At 41.8% G+C, this 23725-nt stretch overlaps 1 protein-coding gene across 1 annotated transcript in view; it reads left to right on the forward strand.

Annotated features, from left to right (window-relative positions):
• Mtfr1 (mitochondrial fission regulator 1) overlaps positions 1–23355 on the forward strand; it is a 34556-nt gene extending 11201 nt beyond the window's left edge. The window contains 8 exon segments of the mRNA XM_052718750.1: positions 2798–2939; positions 8531–8629; positions 13209–13324; positions 17642–17874; positions 19457–19497; positions 19499–19701; positions 20608–20776; positions 21443–23355. Of these exon segments, the coding sequence (XP_052574710.1) occupies positions 2874–2939; positions 8531–8629; positions 13209–13324; positions 17642–17874; positions 19457–19497; positions 19499–19701; positions 20608–20776; positions 21443–21499 (984 nt within the window). The 5' untranslated portion in view covers positions 2798–2873 and the 3' untranslated portion in view covers positions 21500–23355.
• The last annotated feature ends 370 nt before the right edge of the window (positions 23356–23725 follow it).

Here is a 23725-nt window from a genome sequence, read left to right on the forward strand (position 1 = left end):
GGAATGAATTGAGTGTCACAGACATGATGTGGGATGGTTGGTGGTAAAGAAGCAGCACTTTGGGAGATAGGGAAAGAGAGTCAGGAGTTCAGAGTCAGAGTTGGAGAGCTGGCTCAGCGGGTAAGAGCACTTGTGCTTTTCTAGAGGACTGAGTTCAGCTTCCTGACCCCCTTCTGAAAACCTCTGAGATCCTGCTCCAGGAAATTTGATGCCGTCTCTGGCCTTTCTCGGGCACTCACATACATGTGGCGTACAGGCATACTTGGATACAGAGCATAAAAATAAAAAATCTTAAAAGCTGAGAGCTCATTCCTTTGCTGCATCCTATGTTTGAGGTTTTTTAACAAAGGGGGGAAATTGCTGGGAAGCAACATTGACAAGTTTAAGGGAATAGTGAAGAGAAACCTTTTGAGAAGTCTGTAGAAGGAGCAGTATTCCAGTGGCTAGCCAAAATCCCATTAAAGAATGAACATGGGCTAGGAAAACTCAATGTTGGGTGATTAGTTGACTATGTGGAGTTGGGGAATATTCCATTGAGCACAGTGGAGGTCATTAGGTCACTTATCCCTCCCATTTTCAATTTGGCATGACATTTTCAGTCTCTATAGTTAGTGAGTCAGTGTGTCATAAGACTATAATCTGTGTACATCCTATGGGTTCTGATTTTCTTGAGAACCCTGACCAATACAGTATTAAAAATAAAGAAATCTGGCTATGTATGGCAGTACATACTTACAGAGAACTCAGAAAGTGGAGGCAGGAGGATCAGAAATACAAGGTCGTTCATTCTAGTTTATGCAGTGAGTCAAACCTGGTTTGAATTACATTAGACCCATCTGAAAAAAGAATAATGCAAGCAAAAAACAAAACAAAACAAAAAACAACCCAGGGTTGGGGAGGTAGCTCAGTAAAGACAGGGACCTGCATTTAATTCCCAGAACCCAACTGAAAAAAACTGAGTAGGGTAATGAATGCTTGTAATCCCAGCACTGGGAAGAGGAGATAGGCAAATCCCTGGGGCTCGCTAGCCAGCCAGTATACTTTCAGGCCAAGGAGTGACCTTGTGTTGAAAGAAAAGGGGGTTAAAAAAGACAGCATCAGGGGAATGGCACCCGAGAATGTCCTGTGATACCCACAAGCTGGTAGGTGCTCATGCATTTCTCCACTCAACACAAAAAGATGTACATAGATGTAGTTTTCTATTAATAATTATTAATGCTTGGAAGCAATTGATCTCTTTAGTAGATGACTGAATAATAAACGATGGTACTTTCAGACAAGGAAATACTCACTACAAAAGAAATTCTCTCTCAAACCTGAGAAGATGTGGAGAAACCTTAAGTGTATCATACTGGGTAAAAGAAGATGGACTGAGAAGCTGCATACTGTAGGATTCCAGCCGAGACAAATCTGAAGGACTTTAAAGGATCAGTGTGCTTAAAAGGATAATAAGTTAGCTGGGCATGGTGTGCACACCTTTAGTCAGAAGCAGGTGGGTCCCTGAGTTCAAGACCAGCCCGGTCTACAGAGTGAGTTCTGGACAGCCAGGGCTACCCAGAGAAACCCTGTCTTCACAAACAAACAGACAAACAAAAAACCCACCAAAAAACCAAAAACAAGAAATTAAAATTTGTGTTTGTGTATGTTGAGACAGGGTCTTGCTGTCTGGCCTACACTGGCTGGAAGCTCTCATTTCTTGTGCCTCAGGAGTGCTGGAATTTTGGGAGTATACCACCACATTTGGATCTGTACACATCTATATTAAGTTAATCTCTCAAAAAAAAGTGATAGGGTGCTGTTATTTTATTTGTGGACAGGATATTACTGTATATAGGCCATGTATACTGGTGTCCATCCTTCAGCCCCAGCCTCCTGAGTGCTACCACACCCATGAAATGTTTAGTGTGTGCTTTGTTTTTTGGGTTTTGTTTGTTTGTTTGTTTTTGTTTTTATTTTTGTTTTTTCGAGACAGGGTTTCTCTAAGGAGTAGCCCTGGCTGCCCTGGAACTCACTTTGTAGACCATGCTGGCCTCGAACTTAGAGATGCCTCTGCTTCTGCCTCCCAAGTGCTAGGATTAAAGACATGTGCCACCACTGCCAAGCTTGTTTTGTGTTTTAATTACATGATTTCTTGTAATTTAGGGTGGCTTTGAATACCCGATCTTCCTGCTTCTATCTCCAAAGTCCTGAGATTACATGTGAGGCTCGCCACATCTAGCTGCTTTATTAAAAAAATTTTCCAGCCATTTCTGTTTTGACAGTTTTGAGTCTTTGCTTTTTAAGTTCCTGTTGACTCAGAGATGATTTAGTCATATAACCTGTATAGATCAAGGTGATCTACAATGTGTCTGACCAAAGGTCTAGTCATGGACATCGTATAAAGTAATGAAGACACACATGTTCTGGTTAGAGTTGGACATGCAGCATGATTTTACCATTACATATGCTCTGTCATCTCAGCCTACTTTATTATTATTATTATTACTTGTTTGTTTATTGTTGTGTTGTTTTGTTTGGAGACAGGGTCTCTAGGTAGCTCTGACTACTCTGAAACCGTGTAGACCAGACTGGTCTCAGATTCACAGAGTTTGCCTGCCTCTGCCTCCTGAGTGCTGGGATTAAAGGTGTGTGCTAACATGTAAGCAAGCTGAGAATGTGTAATTTTTTTTCTCTTAATTTGCACACCAAGTTTTGATGTGTTGTATTTTAAGCTGACTGTATGAGACATATAAATAGTAGAAGTTCTAAATAAGAATGACCTCATGTTAGTACACAGCATTTGCATTGAAAATTCCAGTGTGCTCTATGGACCATGTGCTGCTATGGATGCCTGAAGCACTTGAACTGCAGGTTGGGAAGACGTGGACACCTAAATGCTGGGCTGGATTAAGTGCCTGATGAGGATGGTGATTCAGCGAGTTGGGATCAGCATGCAGTCGGTGAGTGCTCACAGTCCAGCCTAAAAATCCAGACATTTCGATGTTCTGAGGCTTTCCTGAGGAAAATGATATGAACATTAACAACATTTACAGTTATTGTTTGTGTTCTGTGATTTATGGCTATTTAAATCACAGAAGTGGGTCTGTTCCTGGCACAGTGAGGCAGTAACTTCCTAGGTTATGCTCAAAACTTATTATTGTAGTTACATGACCTTAAAAACAATGCATTCACTAATGAAGAAAAAGATTAAATCTATAGAGAAGCACTGATTGTTTGGCTTGCAATTTGTAACTTTGTTTTTTAATTAATATTAAATATTATAAGTAAATGATAAAGCATGATTTTCTAAAATGTAACAATAGCGAGAGAGAAAATTTAGCCTATTTTATAATTCTATGCCATAGATTTTTTTTAAACTCTCCTGGAAGTTGATGTGTAGGCCAAGCTGGCCTCAGATTTTCATCTCTGAATAAGAATACTTGCCAGTATAGTTAACGATGGATTAGATGGCAGTCTGTCTGGATAGGGCGTCAGGAATAAAGAAAGGACAGAATGAAACTGGGATCAGGTGGTTAGCATGCATTGTGTATTTTCTCAAGGACTTGGCATGAAAATGAATTTGATTTAATGCTGGACAGTGTCCTGGAAGCCCAAACTGTCTTCATCCTTTACCTGTTTTATTTACATCCTCACTTTTTAAACATTTAAAACTTTTTTTTTTTCATTCATTGTGCATGTGTACAAGCATTGGAGAAACTTCAGGAGTTGGTTCTTCCATTATGTGAGTTTCAAGGATAGAACTCGGGCCATCAGGCTTGACAACCAGTGTCTTTACCTGCTGAGCCATCTTGCTGCTGGAGTCTGTGTCTCTCTAGAGATGAGCATTTTGTGTGTGTGTGTGTGTGTGTGTGTGTGTGTGTGTGTGTGTGTGTGTGTGTTTATTTGCTGTACTGGACATTGGACCTAGGGCCTGGTACATGCTAGGCATGTGCTCTACCACTGAACTCCTTCTCCATCTCCCAGATCCTTGTATGATGTGTGGATGTGGGTGAATACTGTGGCACATGTTGGAGGTCAACGTTGTGGGCTTCAGGGATCAAACTCAAGTTGCCAGTCTTGGGCAAGCCCCTTTAACTGTTGAGTCTTTGCACCAGCAATTCCTCATCCCTAAAAAGCAATGTTAGATTGTCTCACAAAGCCACTTAGGCTGGCCTTGAACTTGCAGTTATGCCCCCTTAGCCTCCTGGGTCATTGGGATTACAGGTCATGTCACCAGGCCTGATTTTGCTCTGTTTTACTGTAGATATCAGAAGAGGGTATCAGATCCCCCGGAACTGGAGTTAAGAGACCACTGTTTGTGAGTCTCCATGTGAGTGCTGGGAATTAAACTCAGGTCTCTTGGAAGAAGAGTTAATCTTGTTAACTACTGAGCCATCTCTCCAGCCCCTCAACATTTTTTTTAACATAGGTGTGTGTGTGTGTGTGTGTGTGTGTGTGTGTGTGTGTGTGTGTGTGTGTGTGTACCACAGCATGTGTATTTAAATTAGAGGGCAACCCTAATTGGAGAAAGGAAAGGAAAGAAAAGGCAAACTCCAGCCAGCAAGATGGCTCAGCAGGAGTTCTATCATCCTTGGAACCCACAGAGTGGGTGAAAGTCTTGCAAGGGTCCTTGCAAGGACTCCTGCCAGTCTCCACCATGCTTGAATACATGAACACACACACACACACACACACACACACACACACACACACACACACACACACACACATAAATGTAAAGAAAAGTTTAGAATTTCAGCTAGAGGAGTGAGTTTTCTCCTTCCTTCCACACTGTGGGTTCTGGGTATTGAACTTAGGTCAGGCTTAGCTACTGCCTTTTTTGCCTGATGAGCCATCTCACTAGCCATACTCCAACATTTGTTTTTGCTTAAAACATATTCATAAGGTTTGAATTTTTTCTCAGTCCTATATGTTCATCCTTAAGTAGAAATTTCAAAATTTGTGTTTCTATTTAGACTTTTTTGAGATGGTCTTAACTGTGTAGGCCATGCTGGACGTGAACTCAAGATCTCTCTGTCTCAGTCTCCAGAGTGATGTATTACACCAGGCCCGCATTCAAATATGACCGGAACTGGTCCCAGCAATTTCTGTTTGAAAAGTTAAAGGCAATATGTAATTTGTATTAGCAGTCTATTAATACACATTAATTATCCCTTTGTTTCATTTTGTTCTGTGGAGGAAGAGTATAAATGAGTAAAGGGTAAGGTTGGGAAAACTGAGAGAAGCCTACTCTCTAGTTGGGGATTCTACTCTCACACATATGTGTGGGGTGTATGTGTACAGGCATTTGTATCTGGGCTGTCGCATGCCAGCACCCTTTTTTATTTTCTTTGGCTCCTTTGGAATTAGGAATATATATTTATTGGATCTCTTTAAACATTGTGATTAGTGGTGTGGATTCCCCCCAAAATGTTACATGTACATGTTAATTTACAAATAATTTCAGGGATAAGAGACTCAAACTATATCGTATAGTTTGAAGAAAATACTAGAAAGAAGCTTATTGTTTGACTAAATATTTTCTTTCAGTTAATAATGTATATTAGTTTCTAATGGATTCCTATATTGAGCAGGGACAGATGCCAGCCTCAGATTCTAGCTTGGAACATCAACACTTCTACAGTAGCATTTCACAATTGAAAAAGAACAAATTGCTTTCCCTTTGTCTCCTTGCTGTCATCACTTTGAAACGCTGTTGCTAAATGTTATGGACTGTCACTGCAAGACACAGGCATGCACACATCCACAGGCGTAGTAGATTATTTTTAAGCAATTTTCATAGATAAAGCAATATATAGTTTCTTCTTAGAAGTGGATTGTCTTATTAATTAGATCAAATGTTCTAGGAATGACAGTTTTCTCCGTGCTTTCTCTTACATCTGAAAAAATAATGATGACAGTTTGTCTCTAGAGAGAGTCTGCCCTTCTCCAAACCAGGATTCTGACAAGCACAGTTCAGCCCCAAGTTAGGGTAGGAGATGCACTTGGGTCATGCAGCCCCCCAGTGCACAGATGGTGACTTTTCAGTGCCATCTGCTCACTGTTTCTTCCCAGCCACTTACAATTTCTTCCCCACTGCGAGGGCTGTATTAAAAGAAAAAGAAAAAAAAAACAACAAAAAACCCAAGTATAAGGACCTGGCGTTTCCTCCCATTTCTCACCATCTAATGGAGGCTGTGACTCTTCCTTCTAAGTATTCCAGTCATTGTTACATAGACCTTTGCTTCATTCTGTTTTCATATGAAGTACTGGGTAATTCACAAGGATCAGAAGAGCAACATTATGTTAGTCTCTTGTGTGTGCTTAAAAAAATAATGACACAAAGCAATCTGTTCTAACTTTGTAGGCAAAAACCTGAACAGTTTACTTACTCCTCATAGTGAAAAGCTGGCTCACTGGCCACCTCTCTTCCTGAAAGCACCTGGCATTCTTTGCCCCTGGTATTAAACAGATGGGAAGATGCTAGTGAGGGTCTCGGGAAGCTGGCAGATGCTCTGGCTCCTGACCTGGGCAGGCCCTCTGAGTTTTTCTTTGTGAACTTTTGTCTCTCTGGGCAGGAACTTGTTTCCTAGAGAGGTGGAGGTTCACTTCCGACTAGGTAATCGTTACATTATGATGCACAAATAGCATTCCATTTTTCCTGCATCATAGAGTTTTGGCTTGTGACTAAATGGAAGATTGGAAAAGAAATGAGTGAGTGGTGTGGTCACTACTGCCCTACGGGTTTTGTTTTAAGAGATCAAGACCTATTAAAATGTACAAGGTAAAAAGTTAGCTTAGTGACTATTTCATAATGACTCTATTGTTTCTTGGCTGGTGATTCTTTACTTCTGAAGAACTGTGAGAACTGTCTCCTCTGTCAGAAGCTCTTCCTCGTTCTCAAGTAATGAAGACTGCTAATGGCCCTCTGTAATCCATGGAGCCATTGATACTTTGCTGGAAGCTTGGGTAGCTTTGCCTCTTAAATCTTTGAGTAACTTAGTTCGTATTTTAATTATGTGCTGACCCAAATTTCCAAATTGTGCTATCACTTTTTATTTACATTTATAGAGAAAGAATTCCGGGTTTTGTTGACTGTTATAGCCAATTTTCTGGAGTTCTCCCAGGTAAAAGTTAGTGAAACCAGGAGCATATATGATAGAAAACTTTTTAAAGCATTGAGGCAAATGCATGAGGGGGGTACCATATGTACCCCACAAACTTCACTTTGACTCATACATATTAGTATACTAAATTGGATTTGATTGCTAAATTTGAGAATTTAAAGCTATTTCTGTAACTGTTTAATATGCTGTATGTACTTAGAGAATGGTGTGAGGTCTAGTTTGGTTTAGTGTTATAGGCATCACATAAATGGATACCAACTGCTGGTCATAAATTTTCCATAATTACACTAATATATTAGCGTAATTTCATCCTTTAAATTAGAATTTTGGCTGACCTTAAAAAGGGAACTGTGTCCATTCTTTTATCTGGTTAGTGTTTATTTAGTATTAAGAGATAATTGAATGTGAACCTTTGAGTAAAGTATGGTCTTTTTCTTTGAAAATTACTCTTAGTACTGTGCTGCATCCTGTACCTCTCTGTCTAGGCTTTTAGTTGTAGCACCCAACATGGCTAGATTTTCTGGGTAAGGAAAGGTAATGTTACAGGTGTAATTTGCAGTGGCTTAACATTTATATGCATGGATTTTGCTTATGGAGTTTTTAAGTATAGTCTAGGACACTGTATATTATCTTCCCAGAGGGATAGCCCTCACTATTGGCAACTCCTAACTCACATAGCATTTTTATAAGAATTAAAGACGAGGTCCTTCAAGAAGGTGCCAGTGCGACTAGATTTATCCCCACTAATGTTTGGTCTGTCACTTTTGTGTAGCAAATGCTATTCATGACACAAAATCACTCCTCAAGCTTCATACTGATTTTGGATTTAATTTGAAAAATCACCATAGCAGAAGTGGCTCACATTTCCAAAGTTTTATGTTTTTAAAATTCTAAAATTGAAAATATGGTAGAATAGTTACAGCAGCATTTTCTCTGTAGAATCATAAGAAAATAGTTTGTACTCCCAATACAGTATTATTTTAAGTTTGCTAGAGGATATTATTATTAGGGCTGGTGAGATGGTTCCACTTGCTGCCAAGGAGTGACAACCTGAGTCTGATCCCCACAACTCATGGAAAGTAGCAAGAGAGAAGAGACTCAGCTGTTCTCAGACCTCCACGTATAAGCCAGTATACACACATCTGAGCACGCACACATGCACAAACACAAAAAACTAAAAAATTGCTAGATACTATTCTGTATTTCTATATAATATCTTTTTGAAGTTTTATCACGTTAATACCAAGTGTCTGTCTAGCTATCTATCCTTTCAATTTTGAATTGGGAAATACTAGCTTATTTCCTAGAACATTTAGAACATTCTGATACTGTGATTAATATGTTAACATGCACTCAGTAGGCCAATATATTGAATTAACAGTTTGAGGAATTTTGTAAACGTTTGGTTTTCCCTATTTCCTTAGGTACTTTGGTCTGGAAAACCATATGGTTCATCTCGAAGTATCGTAAGGAAAATTGGTACCAACTTATCTCTGATTCAGTGTCCAAGAGTTCAATTTCAGGTACTGTTTTCTATTTTTCAGATTTTCATGATAATATGTGCCTTAGAATGTGAATGGGCAATGTGGTTTGGAAGTACTGAATTGTTTTTGAGGCTTTCTCTTATTAATAACACTGAAATAGAGAGGATTAACAGCAAAGGTCTTTCTAATTTTAGTTCCTCTGAAGTGATTATTCCAGATCCTCAACATTTATCCTCCTTGAAATGCCTAGGGGAAGCTTGGGAGACCTGTGATAAGACAGTTGTTAATTCCCAGGTGACCTGGAACGTATTTGGCCTTTGGGTGGTTCTTTAATAGGCCTTCCTTAGCTACTCTGGTCCTAAAGAAGGCCTTTGTTTGTTGCTTTTTTTTTTTTTTTTTGGTGGTGGTGGCTAGGGTTTACCTGAGGGCCTTAGGTGTGCTAGGCAAATATTCTACCATTTATCTGTACCTTTTGCACTTACAAATGTTTCTTGGGGTCAGCAAGACAACACGAATGATGATTTTGATCCCCGGGACCCTCATGGTACACTTGCACACTCACAGTGACACACACACACACACACACACACAGAGCAAATAAGTAAATAAATAAACGTAGAAATCACGAGTGTTCCTTGTGTTGAACAAGCAATACATGTTCATCACTGTGAAGAACTTGCTTGAAGGTTTGTGTTTTTATGGATTGCTAAGTTGTGTGAAGTAAAAACAGAAGAGGTGGATGTACACACTCCTGTATCCCAGCACTTTAGAGGCTGAGCTAGGAGGATCAGGAGTCACAGGCTAGCCTGAGCTACATAATAATACAATGTTTCTGTAACAAAAATGGAAATAAAAAACAAACCCTGAAACGGAAGTGTGCATTTTTAATGTTTTAACCTTAAGAACACATACATCCAGGTGACCACAAATATAACCAGGGTAAGAGGTGGTGGTAGGATGGTTAATTTGAATTCCGCCTGCTGCAAGGGACAAGCCTCTGGGTGGGTTGATCTTGACTATTCTTTTTGGTAATTCTGTTCCAGACTGTTTTTTAGAATTTTGAGGAGTGGTTTTTTGGAATTGGAGAAGTTATGTAACTACGAAAGTAATGAGTTACAGTTCCACAACAGGTCATCCATAAATCTGGGAGCAAAATGGCCACTTAAAGAAAATGGCCACTTTTTCTCTAACAGACTTGAAGTTTGTACTTTTTGCTAGGTGTTGTTATTCACCTAGAGAGACACTAAGCAAGCAAATATGTTAATAAACACAGGGTTAGGATCAGAAATGTCTGCAAAACCCACAAAACCATGTATACGGAGCATAAACAGACTTAGAGTAGTTAGGTATTACAAAGTAATCTGGAGATGAATGGTTGAAGAATATGGGTGGGTGTGGACATGTTATATGTAAATGCATAAGCCATTTTAGAGCAAGTGACCCATGTTTACTATGCTTTGGTATGTATGGAAGGTGTCCTGGAAGCCAGCCCACCATGGACACTAAGCATTTTGTTGCTGAAGTCCATTTCTCAGAATAGTTTTACATTATCAGACTATTTTAAATTAGTCAAGAGTATTGTGGTAAGATTCTAAGATATTGCCGAGTTTTAGTTTACTGTTTTTCAAATTAAGAAATTCAAATGAATTTCTTAAAACTTTAAAACTACAGTGCCTACTCTCCATTTCTTTGTCTTCACTCTTCAATCTTTTCTGCTAACAGTAGCTTTAACAGGACAGGACCTTCCTACAAATGAACAGTAAGTCCTTTGTTTTCAGACGTCTCATTTATCCGTGCATGCCCATGGGAGTAATGTCTAAATCATGCTTGAAGAACTTGGTCTCGTTCCCCTCGCTAGTGCCCACTTCTGCTTGACCTGGACTTTGCTTCAGTTGTCCTGGAAATCGCCTTTCCGTGTCATGCTTAGTCACTCAGTGAATGGTTCTTTTCAAGCAGTAGCTGAAATGGCCTTTTAAAAAGTTTGGGGTCAGTTTTCTTTTTTCTCTTAATTGAATTTGGCTTCAGTGGGGAACAGCTTGTGTTGGGGAGAGTATCAGATCAAGATGGTAGAGACAGATCTTGACTGCTCACTGCCATCTTCATATCACTGGTCATGTGCCATGTGTTCATGTACATGGCATAATAAATAGTTAAGTAAGATTGCAAAATAAGCCCTGGGAGATGGGTGTGTGTGTGTGTGTCTGTGTCTGTGTATGAATGCATGCATGTATGCATGCATGTTCTGTGGAAAGGTCAGAGGATAAGTTGCAGGAGTCATTTTTTCCCACAATGTGAGTTTTAGGAATCAAACTCAGACATAAAATTAGAAACAATGTTTGATCCATAATGATCATTATTTATAAAACCTTGAAAATTAGATTTGAGTCCTTAAATGTGGCCTGTTTTTTTTTCCCTCCTTGTTTGAAATAAGGTCTGACTATAGCCGAGACTGGGCTTGAATCCCTGATCATCTCCCCTTACGGCCTAGTATTGGGTTGCCGGCATGCATAAGCATGTGCTGCTGACCCAAGTCTCTGTTTTCCTGTCCTTTTCCCTTTTTGTTTTTGGGACACGGTCACATATCCCAGGCTGGCCTCAAATTTGTATGTAATTGAGAGTAACCTTGAAGGTCTGATCCTCTGGCTTCCAGCTCCGTCACGCTCTTCTGTGGTGCCGGGGATCAAGCTTAGGGCCTCCCACATGCTAGGCAAGTACAGACTAAGATGTTAAGCATATAGCACATAAAATCTACTTTTGATTAAGACTTTTTACTTTTCTATAAAAATTAGAGAATTTTCAGTCTTCCTCCAAAATAAAGCATAGCTAAAGACACAGACTTCAGGGTCTGGTGTATGGAGCCCTGTGTTCACAGAAAGATGGTCCAAATACTGACAGTTCCCAGTACAGCGGTTCTGATGAATGTGGTAGGAAATCTTTGGCCTTGTTGCTTCTTTTTCTTCAATTATAAAGCGAGTTGTCTTGTTTCTTTGAATTATTTCTTCCTTTTGATGCATTGGGACTGAAGCTAGGATTTTTGCATGCTAGACAAGCACTCTACAACCAACCTAGCTCCCCAGCCCCTCTCCACTTCACTTCTAGGAAGTTTATTTGGACACTTTAAATTGTTAACTATTGACCTTCTGACTCTGACACATAATATGTGAAATGTAGCTTAAGTTTAATTCAGTTAAATTGTTTGCCCCTAGATACATTTTAGAATCTACTTCGGTGTTTCTTTCAAGATAGTTTTCTTTCACCCTGTGTTTAAGTTTAGGCAGAGAACTCTCTTCCTCTGCTCTTCGTTTTGTAATAGTGCTAAAACTTAGTACTGTGCTGTCTAATGCTCAGATAGAATGTAAGAGACAGAAGGCCTTTAGCACTTCCCTTCCAGCCCCTCCGTACTGTAGCACACAGAACAGCAGTTTCTGTGTCAGCTGCTCTGCTCATCGCTGGGGCCAAGTCCCTGACAGAGTGACTTAGGGTAGAGGGCGTCCATCATGTTGGGGAAGGCATGGGGCAGGGGGAGGTCAGGTGACGCCTTCGTCTGCAGGCGGAAAACAGAGACGCTTGCTGGTGCCCATTGGCTCCCTTCTTAACCACATCTAGAGTAGGTCTTCCTCCTCACTGAAACCAGGAGGTGCGTGTTCCGTTTTTTCCTTTCTTTTTTTAAGATACGATTATACTGTGTATCCATGGCAGGCCTGGAACTCACTTTGTAGACCAGGTTGGCCTTGAACTCACTGAGACCCACCTGCTTCTGCCTCCCAAGTATTCTGGGTGATCTTAAATGCAGTCACTTTGATAAGAATATTAACTGTCAAGCTAGGCGGTGGTGGCGCACGCCTTTAATCCCAGCACTCAGGAGGCAGAGCCAGGCGGATCTCTGAGTTCGAGGCCAGCCTGGGCTACCAAGTGAGTTCCAGGAAAAGGCGCAAAGCTACACAGAGAAACCCTGTCTCGAAAAACCAAAAAAAAAAAAAAGAATATTAACTGTCACTGTCACTAGTGCAATAGTATTCACCACAGGTGGGCTAGCCAGCGCTAACATCACCATCACTAGTGCAATAGTATTCACCACAGGTGGGCTAGCCAGCGCTAACATCACCATCACTAGTGCAATAGTATTTACCACAGGTGGGCTAGCCAGCGCTAACATCACCATCACTAGTGCACAGAGCATTCACCACAGGTGGGCTTGTTGACTCTGGGCCCCCCACACTTGCTTCCCTGAGTCGCTCCAGGAAGCAGTGGCATCTTTGGTTTGTTTTGGGCGCTAGAGAGCTGGGGCCTAAGAGTACCACGGAAGTGTCCTGTTGCTAAGCTGCACTCCTAGCTCCAAGTCAGACTTGTAAGACTTAGAATCTAATTTTTTCTTACGCTTTTGGATGAACGAAGTAAATGAATTATGATGTGAAACTTGGGTAATGTTAAATTGTAATCCAGAGGTTGTGAGCCAGGGCTGGGTGGCACGTGATGTGACTGGTCAGCCCTTTCATGGAGGCCTGCCATGGAGCTACTGGACAACCATGTGTTCTAACACCGGCTGACAGTATCTCTTTGGTTTTTAATTTTCTGTGAAATTTCACAGATAAGGAACTTTCTCTTTTGTAACTTCTAGCTCACCAGCCATGCCACAGAAGGGAGTCCTGCCCAACCAGGAGAGGATGTGGTGGCATCTTTTGCTGATGTTGGATGGGTAGCCACAGAAGAAGGAGAGTGCTCAACAAGACTCAGGTTGGTTTAGAAGGCTGCTGGGCTGAGGTGCAGTGTCTGCTGCTTCCAAGGACATGTTGGAATACTTTAAGATCCTGTGTGATGATATCTGGCCCCGCTCATTTTTTCTTGAACAGTCTTCTTTGTGGTTTATTTTTCGGAATCTAGTATTTGTAAAGTTCCCAAGAACATATGTCCTAAGTCCTTGTGAACCACAGAATTTCCTTCCATTCAGGAAGTTAGTTACATTCTAGCATAAGGGGCCAGAAAGAACTGTCAACCTAAGTAAGTTACAATAGTTTCATTGGAGCACAGCGATCCATCAGATCATAGTGAACTTGTGTACTGGGAGAATGTTTCTTAAAAACTGTATCAAGATTGTGTCATGTAATCGGGGTTACAGGAGGGGACAGTGAGTGTTAGAGGTGTTTCCATTCATTGGAAGCTTACGGAGAATATCCACTCTGCGGTCAGTCTACGGAAGTTACTCAGCACATACTCTCCACTGGGCACCAGAGAGCAGACACAGTGGGTAAGAGACACACCGTGCTGGAGGAGATCCCAGGGGGAGGAAGTCAGGGTTCCTGATAGTGGAGAAAGTCCCTGCATGAGGAGGGAGGTTAGCTTGGCTTCTTGAGAAGTGGGTGCCAGGCCGAAGGTGAGGGGCCAGCAGGAGGTGAACAGATGGGAGGGCTGTTTCTCAAAGGGTGGAGATCCTATTTAAAGGTCAGCCGAGACACCTGAGACTGTCTCAAAATAAAGTCAAGCCAAGAGTGGCTTCTCTTCCATCACAGAAGAATGATAATTGTCCTAGTTAAGGTTACTGTTGTTGTCATGAAACACCATGAACCAAAAGTAACTTGGGGAGGAAAGGGTTTTTATTTCACTCACAGTTCCATATAGCAGTTCATCATCAAAAGCAGTGAAGGCAGGAACTCAGGCAGGCAGGAATCTGGAGGCAGGAGCTGATGCAGAGGCCATGGAGGGGTGCTGCTTACTGGCTTGTTCCCCAAGGCTTGTTCTGCCTGCTTTCTTATAGAACCCAGGACCACCAGCCCAGGGGTGACCCCACCTACAATGGGCTGGGCCCTCCCCCATCAATCACTAAGAAAATGCCCAAAAGGCTTGTCTGTTTATAGCCAATCTGGAGCAGTGGTTCTCAACTGTGGGTCTTGACCCCCTTTGTAGGTTAGACAACTGTAGCTAGAGTTTTCCTGCCTGGCCCACCGTCAGGACAAATCTCTCTCACCCGCCAGTCCCACAGCCTCTCAGACCCGACCAAGTAAACACAGAGACTTATATTGGTTTCAAACTGTATGGCCGTGGCAGGCTTCTTGCTAACTGTTCTTACAGCTTAAATTAATCCATTTCTATTAATCTATACCTTGCCACGTGGCTTGTGGCTTACCGGTACTTTACATCTTCCTTGTCCTGATGGCGGCTGGCAGTCTCTCCCTCACCCAGCTTCCTGTTCTCTCCCTTCTCCTCTCTGTTAGTCCCGCCTATACTTTCTGCCTGGCCACTGACCAATCAGTGATTTATTCATTGACCAATCAGCAACACATTTGACATACAGACCATCCCACAGCAGACAACCCTTTCATAGGGGAAAACATAGATATTTACATTATGATTCATAACAGTAGCAAAATTAGTTAAGAAGTAGCAACAAAAATAATTTTATGGTTAGGGGGTCACCACAACATGAGGAACTGTATTAAAGGTTCGCAGCATTAGGAAGGTTGAGAACCACGTTCTGGAGACATTTTCTCAATTGATGGTCCTTCTTCTCAGATGACTCCAGCTGTATCAAGTTGATGTAAGACAAACCAGCACAGTAATGAGTTAGGTAATGTCAGAGCATCGTACTTTACCCAAGAGCCCGTGCTTTTCTACCTTAGCATATGTGGGAGCCGAGTGGAACAGGTCAAACAAGAAATCTCACTAGCAGAGCCGTGTGGTGAAATGATTTTAAAGGAACATCACAGCTGTTTTCTGTTTTTTAAACATCTGTGCTAGATACTTCTTTTTGTTTTTATATTTGTTAAGATTTCAGTCAAATGAAAAGGAAAAGGATAATATTCATCTATAGTCATTATGTAGAAATGTAATCCTTTGTGTATGTGTGTGCTATGTGGTGTGTGCTTGTTCATGTGTGTCGACATATATGTACGTACACAAATGTGTGGAGGCCAGAGGTCAGCCTCAGGTATTCTTCTAGTACTGTCCATCTTGTGTTTTGAGACAAAATCTCTCTAGGACCTGGGCTTGCCGATTAGGCTAGGCTGCCTGGCCACTGAGTCCCAGGGATCCACCTTTCTCCGCCTCCACAGTGCTGAAGCTACAGGCATGTACACCCACACCTAACTTTTCACATGAGTTCTAGGGATCAAACTTAGGTCCACAAGGTTGTGCAGCAAGCACTTTCTATCAACTAAATGATCTCTAGACCCTCTTGTTTTTTGAGACAGGATCTCATGTAGCCCAGTGTGGCCTTGAACTTACTATGTAATGAAGGATGATTGATCTTGAACTCCTCTCTCCTGTCTCTGCCACCACAATCCAGGGATTGTAGGCATAGTCTGCTGACCTAGTCCAGTGCAGTGTTGGAAGCCAGCGCCTTGTGCATGCTGACCCAGTACTCCACTGACTGAAGTGCATTATATCCCCAGCCCTCAGATGGGGTTTCTCTGTGTAGGCCGGGCTAGCTTTGTACTCGTGACCTGTGGCTTCATCCTCTCAAGTTCTGGGATGACAGGCATGTGTCACCATGTCCAGCCTTTGGAAGTTTTTGTGAAGGTTTATTTTTCACTCATCTTTTAAACCAATTTCCTCATTTGTTCGTCTCAGTGTCAAGGTAAAAAAGGAAGCAGTAATCAAGGCTTCAGAACCGAAACGCTTTGCTATCCCACACATATTCCAAATTAAATAAAGTTACTACTATGATACTAGGTGGGCTAAGGACTGGGGAAGAGCAGGCATTTATTCTTGAAATTTATTGTTTAAATCTTACAGGTGAAAAGGCAACTTGCAGACATTTTAACTTACTCATAAAGAGATTTGAGCAAAACACCCAGATTCAGTTCCTAATGCTTAAAGCTAAGAGTCATCTATACAGTTCTCAAGCAAAACAAAACACCAATATCAAGTTAAGCAAAAGTTAAATTGAGTGTTGCTTAAAGGACTTGATTAATACCTGTGATTAGTAACATTTGATTATTTAAAGTAAGCATGGTGGCACGGGCATGTAATCTTAGAACTTGAGGGTAGAGGTTGGGGTATCCTTGAAAGCTGGGCTGCCTAGAGAGTTTTAAATCAGCCAGAGCTTCACAGTGAGTGAGCCCCTTCCTCAGAAAAAAAAAAAAAGCATTAGTCGGCTTGCATGTGGTAGAGGAGCTATGAGGAAAGAGGTTTGGATGATGTGGCAGCCCACTTTTCTTGCCAAATGGTTTCTTTTCTGTCTCAGAAATCTCTAAGCATAGCTGGTGTCATGGAGCCAGCCTTGCGAAGTCTCCAGTGTGTGCTGCCACATCACCTGCTCTCACTGACACCCCTGTGCACTGCACTGGTCTCAGCGCAGAGGAAGGTTGAGGCTTGGCTGCCTTCAGCTGTTGCCTAGTTCTGTCTGGAGCTCTGTTAGCCCGGTCAGCTACATGTTCCCCAAACTGCAAGAGGAACTGGAAAGTGCAGTCTTTAAGCTGGGCACAATGCAACTGTTTCTGCTCTTTGTAGCACAGGTTGGCTTCCAACTTACTGTGTAGTCCAGACTACTTTGAATTAGCAATCTTTGTACCAGGAATTGCTTCTTGTACTCATGAAGAGTTCTTCTGGTTTTGTAGTGTTCCCAGTGACTGGCAGATCAGAGCCCAGGGAACAGTGTTTGCAGTGTTCAGACTTTCACTGCGTGGGTATAAGGGGAAATGACACTGATTCCCCTTGCCTTTCAGTTTCTGGGATGTGGTTAGCTTATATTGTCCTCATATTTCTTGTTTGATGTGTTTTGTCATATATGAGGAATGCTGGCACTAAAGGCAGAAGCCAGCACCCTAGAGACGGGCTCATAAATTTCTGGTTTGATCTGTCGGTTATGATTAGATTACCATTTAGAAGATGAAAATTGTCTTAGTTGAAGCTGAACCAGAACACAGACCATCAGCAGCTTGTCTGGGCTCCTGTGGTGCCTCTTGACAGTGGTAGATTAGCACTGTAGGCAGTAGAGGAGTGGGACAGTGCTGGCCTGTAGCTGGAGAATGCTGCCTTGTGTGAGAGCATCGTGTGGGTGTCTACTCATGTCTCCTTAACAGCCCTGTGACGGCCACCTTTATGTTTTCCTTGCAGGGCAGAGGTCAGGTCCAAGTCTCCCCTCGAGGATGACCTTCCTTGCTTTGAGAAGCCCCCAAGCAGGCACGTTTCCTTACCAAACTTGTCTCAAGATGAGCACCCTCCAAAGACAACACTGGCCAGTGAGGAGGCCTTGCAGAAGATCTCCGCACTTGAGAATGAGCTTGCTGCCCTTCGAGCTCAGATTGCCAAGATTGTGACCCTACAGGAGCAACAGAGTCTTGGTGCAGGTATGTGGCTCCTGTGTTGGCTTCTTGTGATTAGCCAACAGGTAGATGAAGGTAGGACAGTGCGAGCTGTTAAGTCTTCTTCAGTCCATCTACTGTGAACCTGGTGTGTGTGTGTGTGTGTGTGTGTGTGTGCCTTTGTGTTTGAGAAGACGACTAGGGAATTATCTACTTGGCAAACACTGAAATGCCTGCTGAAGTGTGCTGTTATGAATGACTGCTTTATGGGAAGCTTAGCTCCCTCCATCTGATAACCACTTCTCTCAGACATGAGGACAACCCAGTTGTGAAAGGAACCAGTTTCTGGGTGGGACTTGTGCCAAGTGCTGTTTATGCTTGCATGGCTTGAGGTAAACATCTGATATTTCACCTCTTTCCTGCTCTAAGTTAGGTATAACAGTACCCGTGTTACCAAGTGTCTGTGCTGTTAAGTATGGAAAGTAAATAAATGCACACAGCAGATACCTAGTGGCCATTCTCTTCTTCTTGTCCAGAGTAGAAATCAAATTCAGGACTTTTGATTTAATACTGTTGTCTTAATTAGTGTGGTGGTTTTTTCCATGGAGAAGAGACTGGCCTTGAACTCCTAGCCTGCCAGTCTGTTGGAACATAGTGGTTGTTTTCCCTGTTGTTTCTTTCAAAGCAAGTGCCCTGTGTTTGAATCATCTTGGAATCCCCATGCAGTGTGGCATGATGGGTAAAGGTGCTTTGGGCTCTGAGCACGGGAAGGTGAGGGGTGGTCTTTAGTGATTTGCATAGACATGTGCTCGCATATCAAGTTCTGCCTTTTTCTTCTATTAACTTGGAAGTGTTTTCTTTACCTCCCTCTGCTGGTAGACTAGGAAAACTACCATAAATGGGAGCTAACTGGAGTTGGTTGAGATGTCTTAGTTACAATCTGAATACTCCAGTAAAACTCTCCACACATAACCATTGCCCCCAAGTGCTCATCAGTACAGTTCTGCAGCAGAGAAAGCTAACTTGAATTAGGTGAAACAATGAATTTTAGGCTTTTTATTTCTTTTTTGTTGAAAATTAAGTGTAATACTGTTTTGTGGGACAAGGTTTTCTTCTGTGTCTCTGACTGGCCTGGAATTCATTATCTAGATCAGGTTGGCCTTGAACTGGTGTGATGATCTTCCTGCTTCCTTCTCCCAAGTGCTAACATTATAGGCATGTACCCCAAAGCACACAGCTATGATGAAGTTTTTGTGATACTTGACAATAGTTCTGAATTGTCCAGCGTGTATTGAGGACAAATGTTTTCAAGTATGGACTGCTTTATTTTTTTTTTTGCTGAGTGATTATGCTGTGTACCACAAACAGATGCATCTAAGATCTCAAAGCCACCTTTATTCATTTGAATGAGACATTTCCATTGGGTGTGTTTGGCTTCAGTGGAGTAGTAGCTCAGATTCAGACATTTTTCAGCAATTGAACTGCATTTTCCTTATAGAACTGACATTCTTTTTTAAGGATACTGCTTTTAGGAATACAGAAGTCTGTTACATACTTTTGCTTTTAAAAAGTGATGTTTTCTTGCCTGTTACCAGAAAGTTTATGTTTGTTTCTGTTTCCTCTGTAGGTCACTCAGATTCCTCCACAGTAGCACCACCCCCTCCTCCTCCCCCCCCCTCCTCCACCTCCCCCACCCCCTCCCCCACCTCTCCACCAAAGTATGTCTGCTGTTGATCTGATTAAAGAGCGAAGAGAGCAAAGACTCAATGCTGGAAAGACTTTGGTGAAGAGCCACCCAAAGCCGCCTGACATGCCAAATATGCTTGAGATCCTTAAAGATATGAACAGTGTGAAGCTACGGTCAGTCAAGAGGTGAGGCGCTCCCCTTCGTTCTTGCTTCCCATCTGTCTTGTGGGGCCAGTGCTGTCTCAGAAGTGTTCACAAAATGACTGCTAGGCACCATTTTCCCTTCAAGAGAGGTTAGCAGCTCCAAAGACTTATCAATTCCACCAAGTATCATCCTCTAGACCAGGATGGCCTCAAACTCTCAGCGATCTGCCTGCCTCTGCCTCTCTCTGTCTCCTGAGTGTTAGGATTAAAGGCATGTGCCATCACCCTCTGGCCATAAACCCATATCTTTAATAAAGTTTACCTATTTTAAGAAAAAGTTCCGGGGGCTGGAGAGAAGGCTTAGAGGTTAAGAGCACTGGCTGCTCTTCCGGAAGACCTAGGTTCAATTCCCAGCACCCAGATGACAGCTCACAACCATCTCTAGTGGGACCTGATGCCCTCTTCTGGCATAAAATTGTACAAGCAGATAGAACACTCTCATTCTTAAATAAAAAAAAAAAAAAAATCTTAAAAAAGAAAAGCCTCCATATGTGTGTGGGGAGGTCAGAAGACAACGTGTGGGGATTGGTTCTTGCCTTCCATGGAGTCCTGGGGATTGAATTCAGTCTTCAGTCTTGGTGGCAGACACCTTTACTTGCTGAGCCATCTCATTACCCGTGTGTAGATTCTTTATTGTGAGTACTCACTCAGTGAAGGCATGCTGTGCCCCTCTCTTGGAGGCATTGGACACCTGTGGAAGATGAAGCCCTGACTGCCCTCAGTGGCTCTTTATCTGATTGTGCACTCTCATGCTGAGCTATGAAGTCCAGTGCTTCCTCCAGCTGCTAGTAGTGACTAGGTCACAAAGGAACTGCTGTCCACAGAGAACCTCCATGAGGGACATTCACATATTGACCTGTCCCTTTGGTTTCTGCTCCCTTCTCAAAGGTCAGAGAAAGATGTCAAGCCTAGGCCAGTAGATACTGCTGACCCTGCTGCCCTCATAGCAGAGGCTCTGAAAAGGAAGTTTGCTTATCGCTATCAACACAGTAGTCAAGGTGAAGTGGAAAGAGAAATTCCAAAGCCAGAGTCAGAGGCCACCTCAGAGCCAGCCCTGGTGAGTATTAGCAAGTGAGGTGCTGATTCGTATTCAGGTCACCCATGTGTGTCCCCTGCGTGATGCACTGGGTCCTATTTTCTACCTGTATGGAGACTGTAGCTCGCTGGGTGGGGAAAGGTGATTCTTTTGTCCGTTTGAGACATGAAATCCAGATTGGCCTTGAACTTGGGTTGTAGCTAGACTGGCTTAAGTCCTGATCTTAAAACCACCACCTCCATGTGCTAGGATTAAAGGAGTTGTGCCACTGTGCCCTGCAAGGACATCTTTGTTTCTGCTTTTCTCACTGTAAAAGCTAGCTGTTTGGAAACCTAAAACTTACAGAGAAGTATGAGTGAAAAAAGCAAAGTCTACCCTGAATTTCCCTGCAAGCTTTTATTTGTATTTGAGAATGATAAAATGAAATTCAACCTAATAAAATTTTCATTATGACAGTGTATAGTGTTTGTATTCAAATTTTAAAAGATTTACTCAAAATCAAACAGGATCATTTTCTCCCAGGAGCACCCTGTGAGTTTTCCTAGTGAGATCCGACATGGACGTGGAAGGTGTGTGCCAGTCTCTCAGAGACTGAGCAGATATCTCCAATACTAATTCCTTTCTGCCCGGTGTTTGCATGAAGATACCTGTTGACCTAGTTCATGCTTTTTTTCTTTTCTTTTCCAGTTTGGCCCGCATATATTGAAGTCTACAGGGAAAATGAAGGCTTTAATTGACTCCTAATGGACAATGAGTTCAGAAAGACTCCTGTCTCACCTGTTGGCTTGCAGAGCTGAGTTTGACTAGTAGAAATCACCAGTATTTAGTAAATTCCTGACTGGAGTATTCATTGGTCTCCTTAGCCTAATTAGGAGTAAGAAGTAGTGAAGCCACAGGAGTTGGTTTGACTCTTATGAGATGGTCAGTTCTAGAGCTCTCCTTAACACAATGATTATAATATGTTTTTAAATAGGTAGCCAGGCTTTATCTTCCAGCCTCAAAAGTATTTGTAGGGCTTCAGGATACAAACGGGCCATTTGTGGATGTTGCTGTGCATTCTCAATTCTTAACACTAATATCTGTGCAAATGTTTTATATGCACACATTTGGATATAAAACTATGTAAAAACTCGTTATGAATGGCATCAGTGAGGACACTGTTACCTTCATCTTCAAGCTGACTGGTCCGTGACGGAACAGCTGGTGTACCCTGCTATTTGAGTAGAGTACTGGTGGGAATGCCCGAACAGAACTTAGGAATGTTCTCACATTTTCCTCCTCTTGGAGCTGAGTTTACATAAGCAGCAGCAAATGTTTACTGCTGAGTTTCTCTATTGCTTTCTGTTAGAGGAAGTGAGGGCCAGGAAGGCTGCTTAAACCTTATTGCCACCCAATACTGGGAAGCAAATGTACTTCTCAAGTGGTAACAATCAAATTATTGAATTAAAATAACTTTGTAAATAAAAGCCAGAATGTATCATCTTTCTTTTCAGTTTAATGAGTGGCCTCATGAAGATGATTTATTGCTAAATTAACAATTGTCTTAGTTAAGTTTACTATTGCCATGATGAAACACCATGAACCAAAAGTAACTTGGGGAGGAAAGGGTTTGTTTCATTCACAGCTCCATAGAACAGTTCATCATCAAAAGTGGTGAGGGCAGGAACTGAACAGAACAGGAACCTGGAGGCAGGAGCTGATGCAGAGGCCATGGAGGGGTGCTGCTTACTGGCTTGCTCCCCTGGCTTGCTCAGCCTACTTTCTTATAGAACCCAGGACCACCAGCCCAGGGGTGACCCCTCCCATAGCAGGCTGGGCCCTCCCCATGAAATCACTAATTGAGAAAATGCCCTACAACTGGATCTTACGGAGGCGTTTTCTCATTGAGGTTCCCCCCTTCCTGATGGCTCTAACTTGTCAAGTGCACACAAAACTAGCCAGCACAACAACACAAAATGTTAGCATAACTAAATTTATACATTTTAAATACTGGTCAACATATCCTTTACAATGAAACATTACTGAATAGGTGAATAGATTCCCTTTCAGCTGTTTATCGTCAGCCGACGAATTGCATTATGCAGATAAACCTTAGGTGTTACTAGAAAGTTGAAAACTGCCTTTATTATCTAGGGCTTGAAAGGACTTGTTATAATTTAAAGTACTTAATAAGTTTTCATGATTTTTGTGTTTCTAATAAGCTCAACTATCTTTAATATCAGAATCTCTTACTTTGAATAAATATTTGGATTATTTAAATCTAGCGACTAGTTGTTCTTCCCAGGAGAATTAAGAGATGGGAAGTGTAGATAGGTATTTTAAGTTATTGAAAATATGTGTTCTAAATCTTAAAGATTGAGCTATTTTTCATAGTTTATTTAGTTTAAAATGTGGTATGTTATTGATGTATATTGTTTATAAATGTTTTATATGCTTTGAAAACTGTCTTTTATGAGATTCAGAAAATTCACCTGACCACATATTTTGACCTAAGAAACTTATTTATTCAATAATACAATATTTATATCAGTATTGAATTTGGCTAGTATTCCAATATATGAAAGTTACTATTTTACAATAAAGCAACCTGTTGAATTTTCTTTCGACTATACTATTATCTTTGTACATTTACCTCCCTTCTCTCTGCTTTCCTCACCTCCTTTCCTGTGTAGCTAAGGTTCTTTGTGCTGCACCTGTGGCTTTAGGGTAACTTGTGATGCATTTTTAAGCAGTGATACCTTCCTTAATGAGCTGTGTTATCTATCATTCACTTTCCTCTTAGACTGGTTTTAATGCAGGAAAACCACCCCAGAGGCCTGAATGAAACACAACAGACAGCTAAGGAAAGAGTTCTTGAAGTAGAGGAACTTTGCATCTGATAGAGCTGTAGTGATAGTTCACAGAGAGAAAATGTGAGTCAGAGCACTGGATTTGGAGCCATACATGATCGTGGACAAGTGGATTTATTCT

The sequence above is a fragment of the Peromyscus californicus genome, unplaced genomic scaffold, assembly GCF_007827085.1.
Source record: "Peromyscus californicus insignis strain IS unplaced genomic scaffold, ASM782708v3 Scaffold_5__1_contigs__length_169319896, whole genome shotgun sequence".
Taxonomy (NCBI): domain Eukaryota; kingdom Metazoa; phylum Chordata; class Mammalia; order Rodentia; family Cricetidae; genus Peromyscus; species Peromyscus californicus.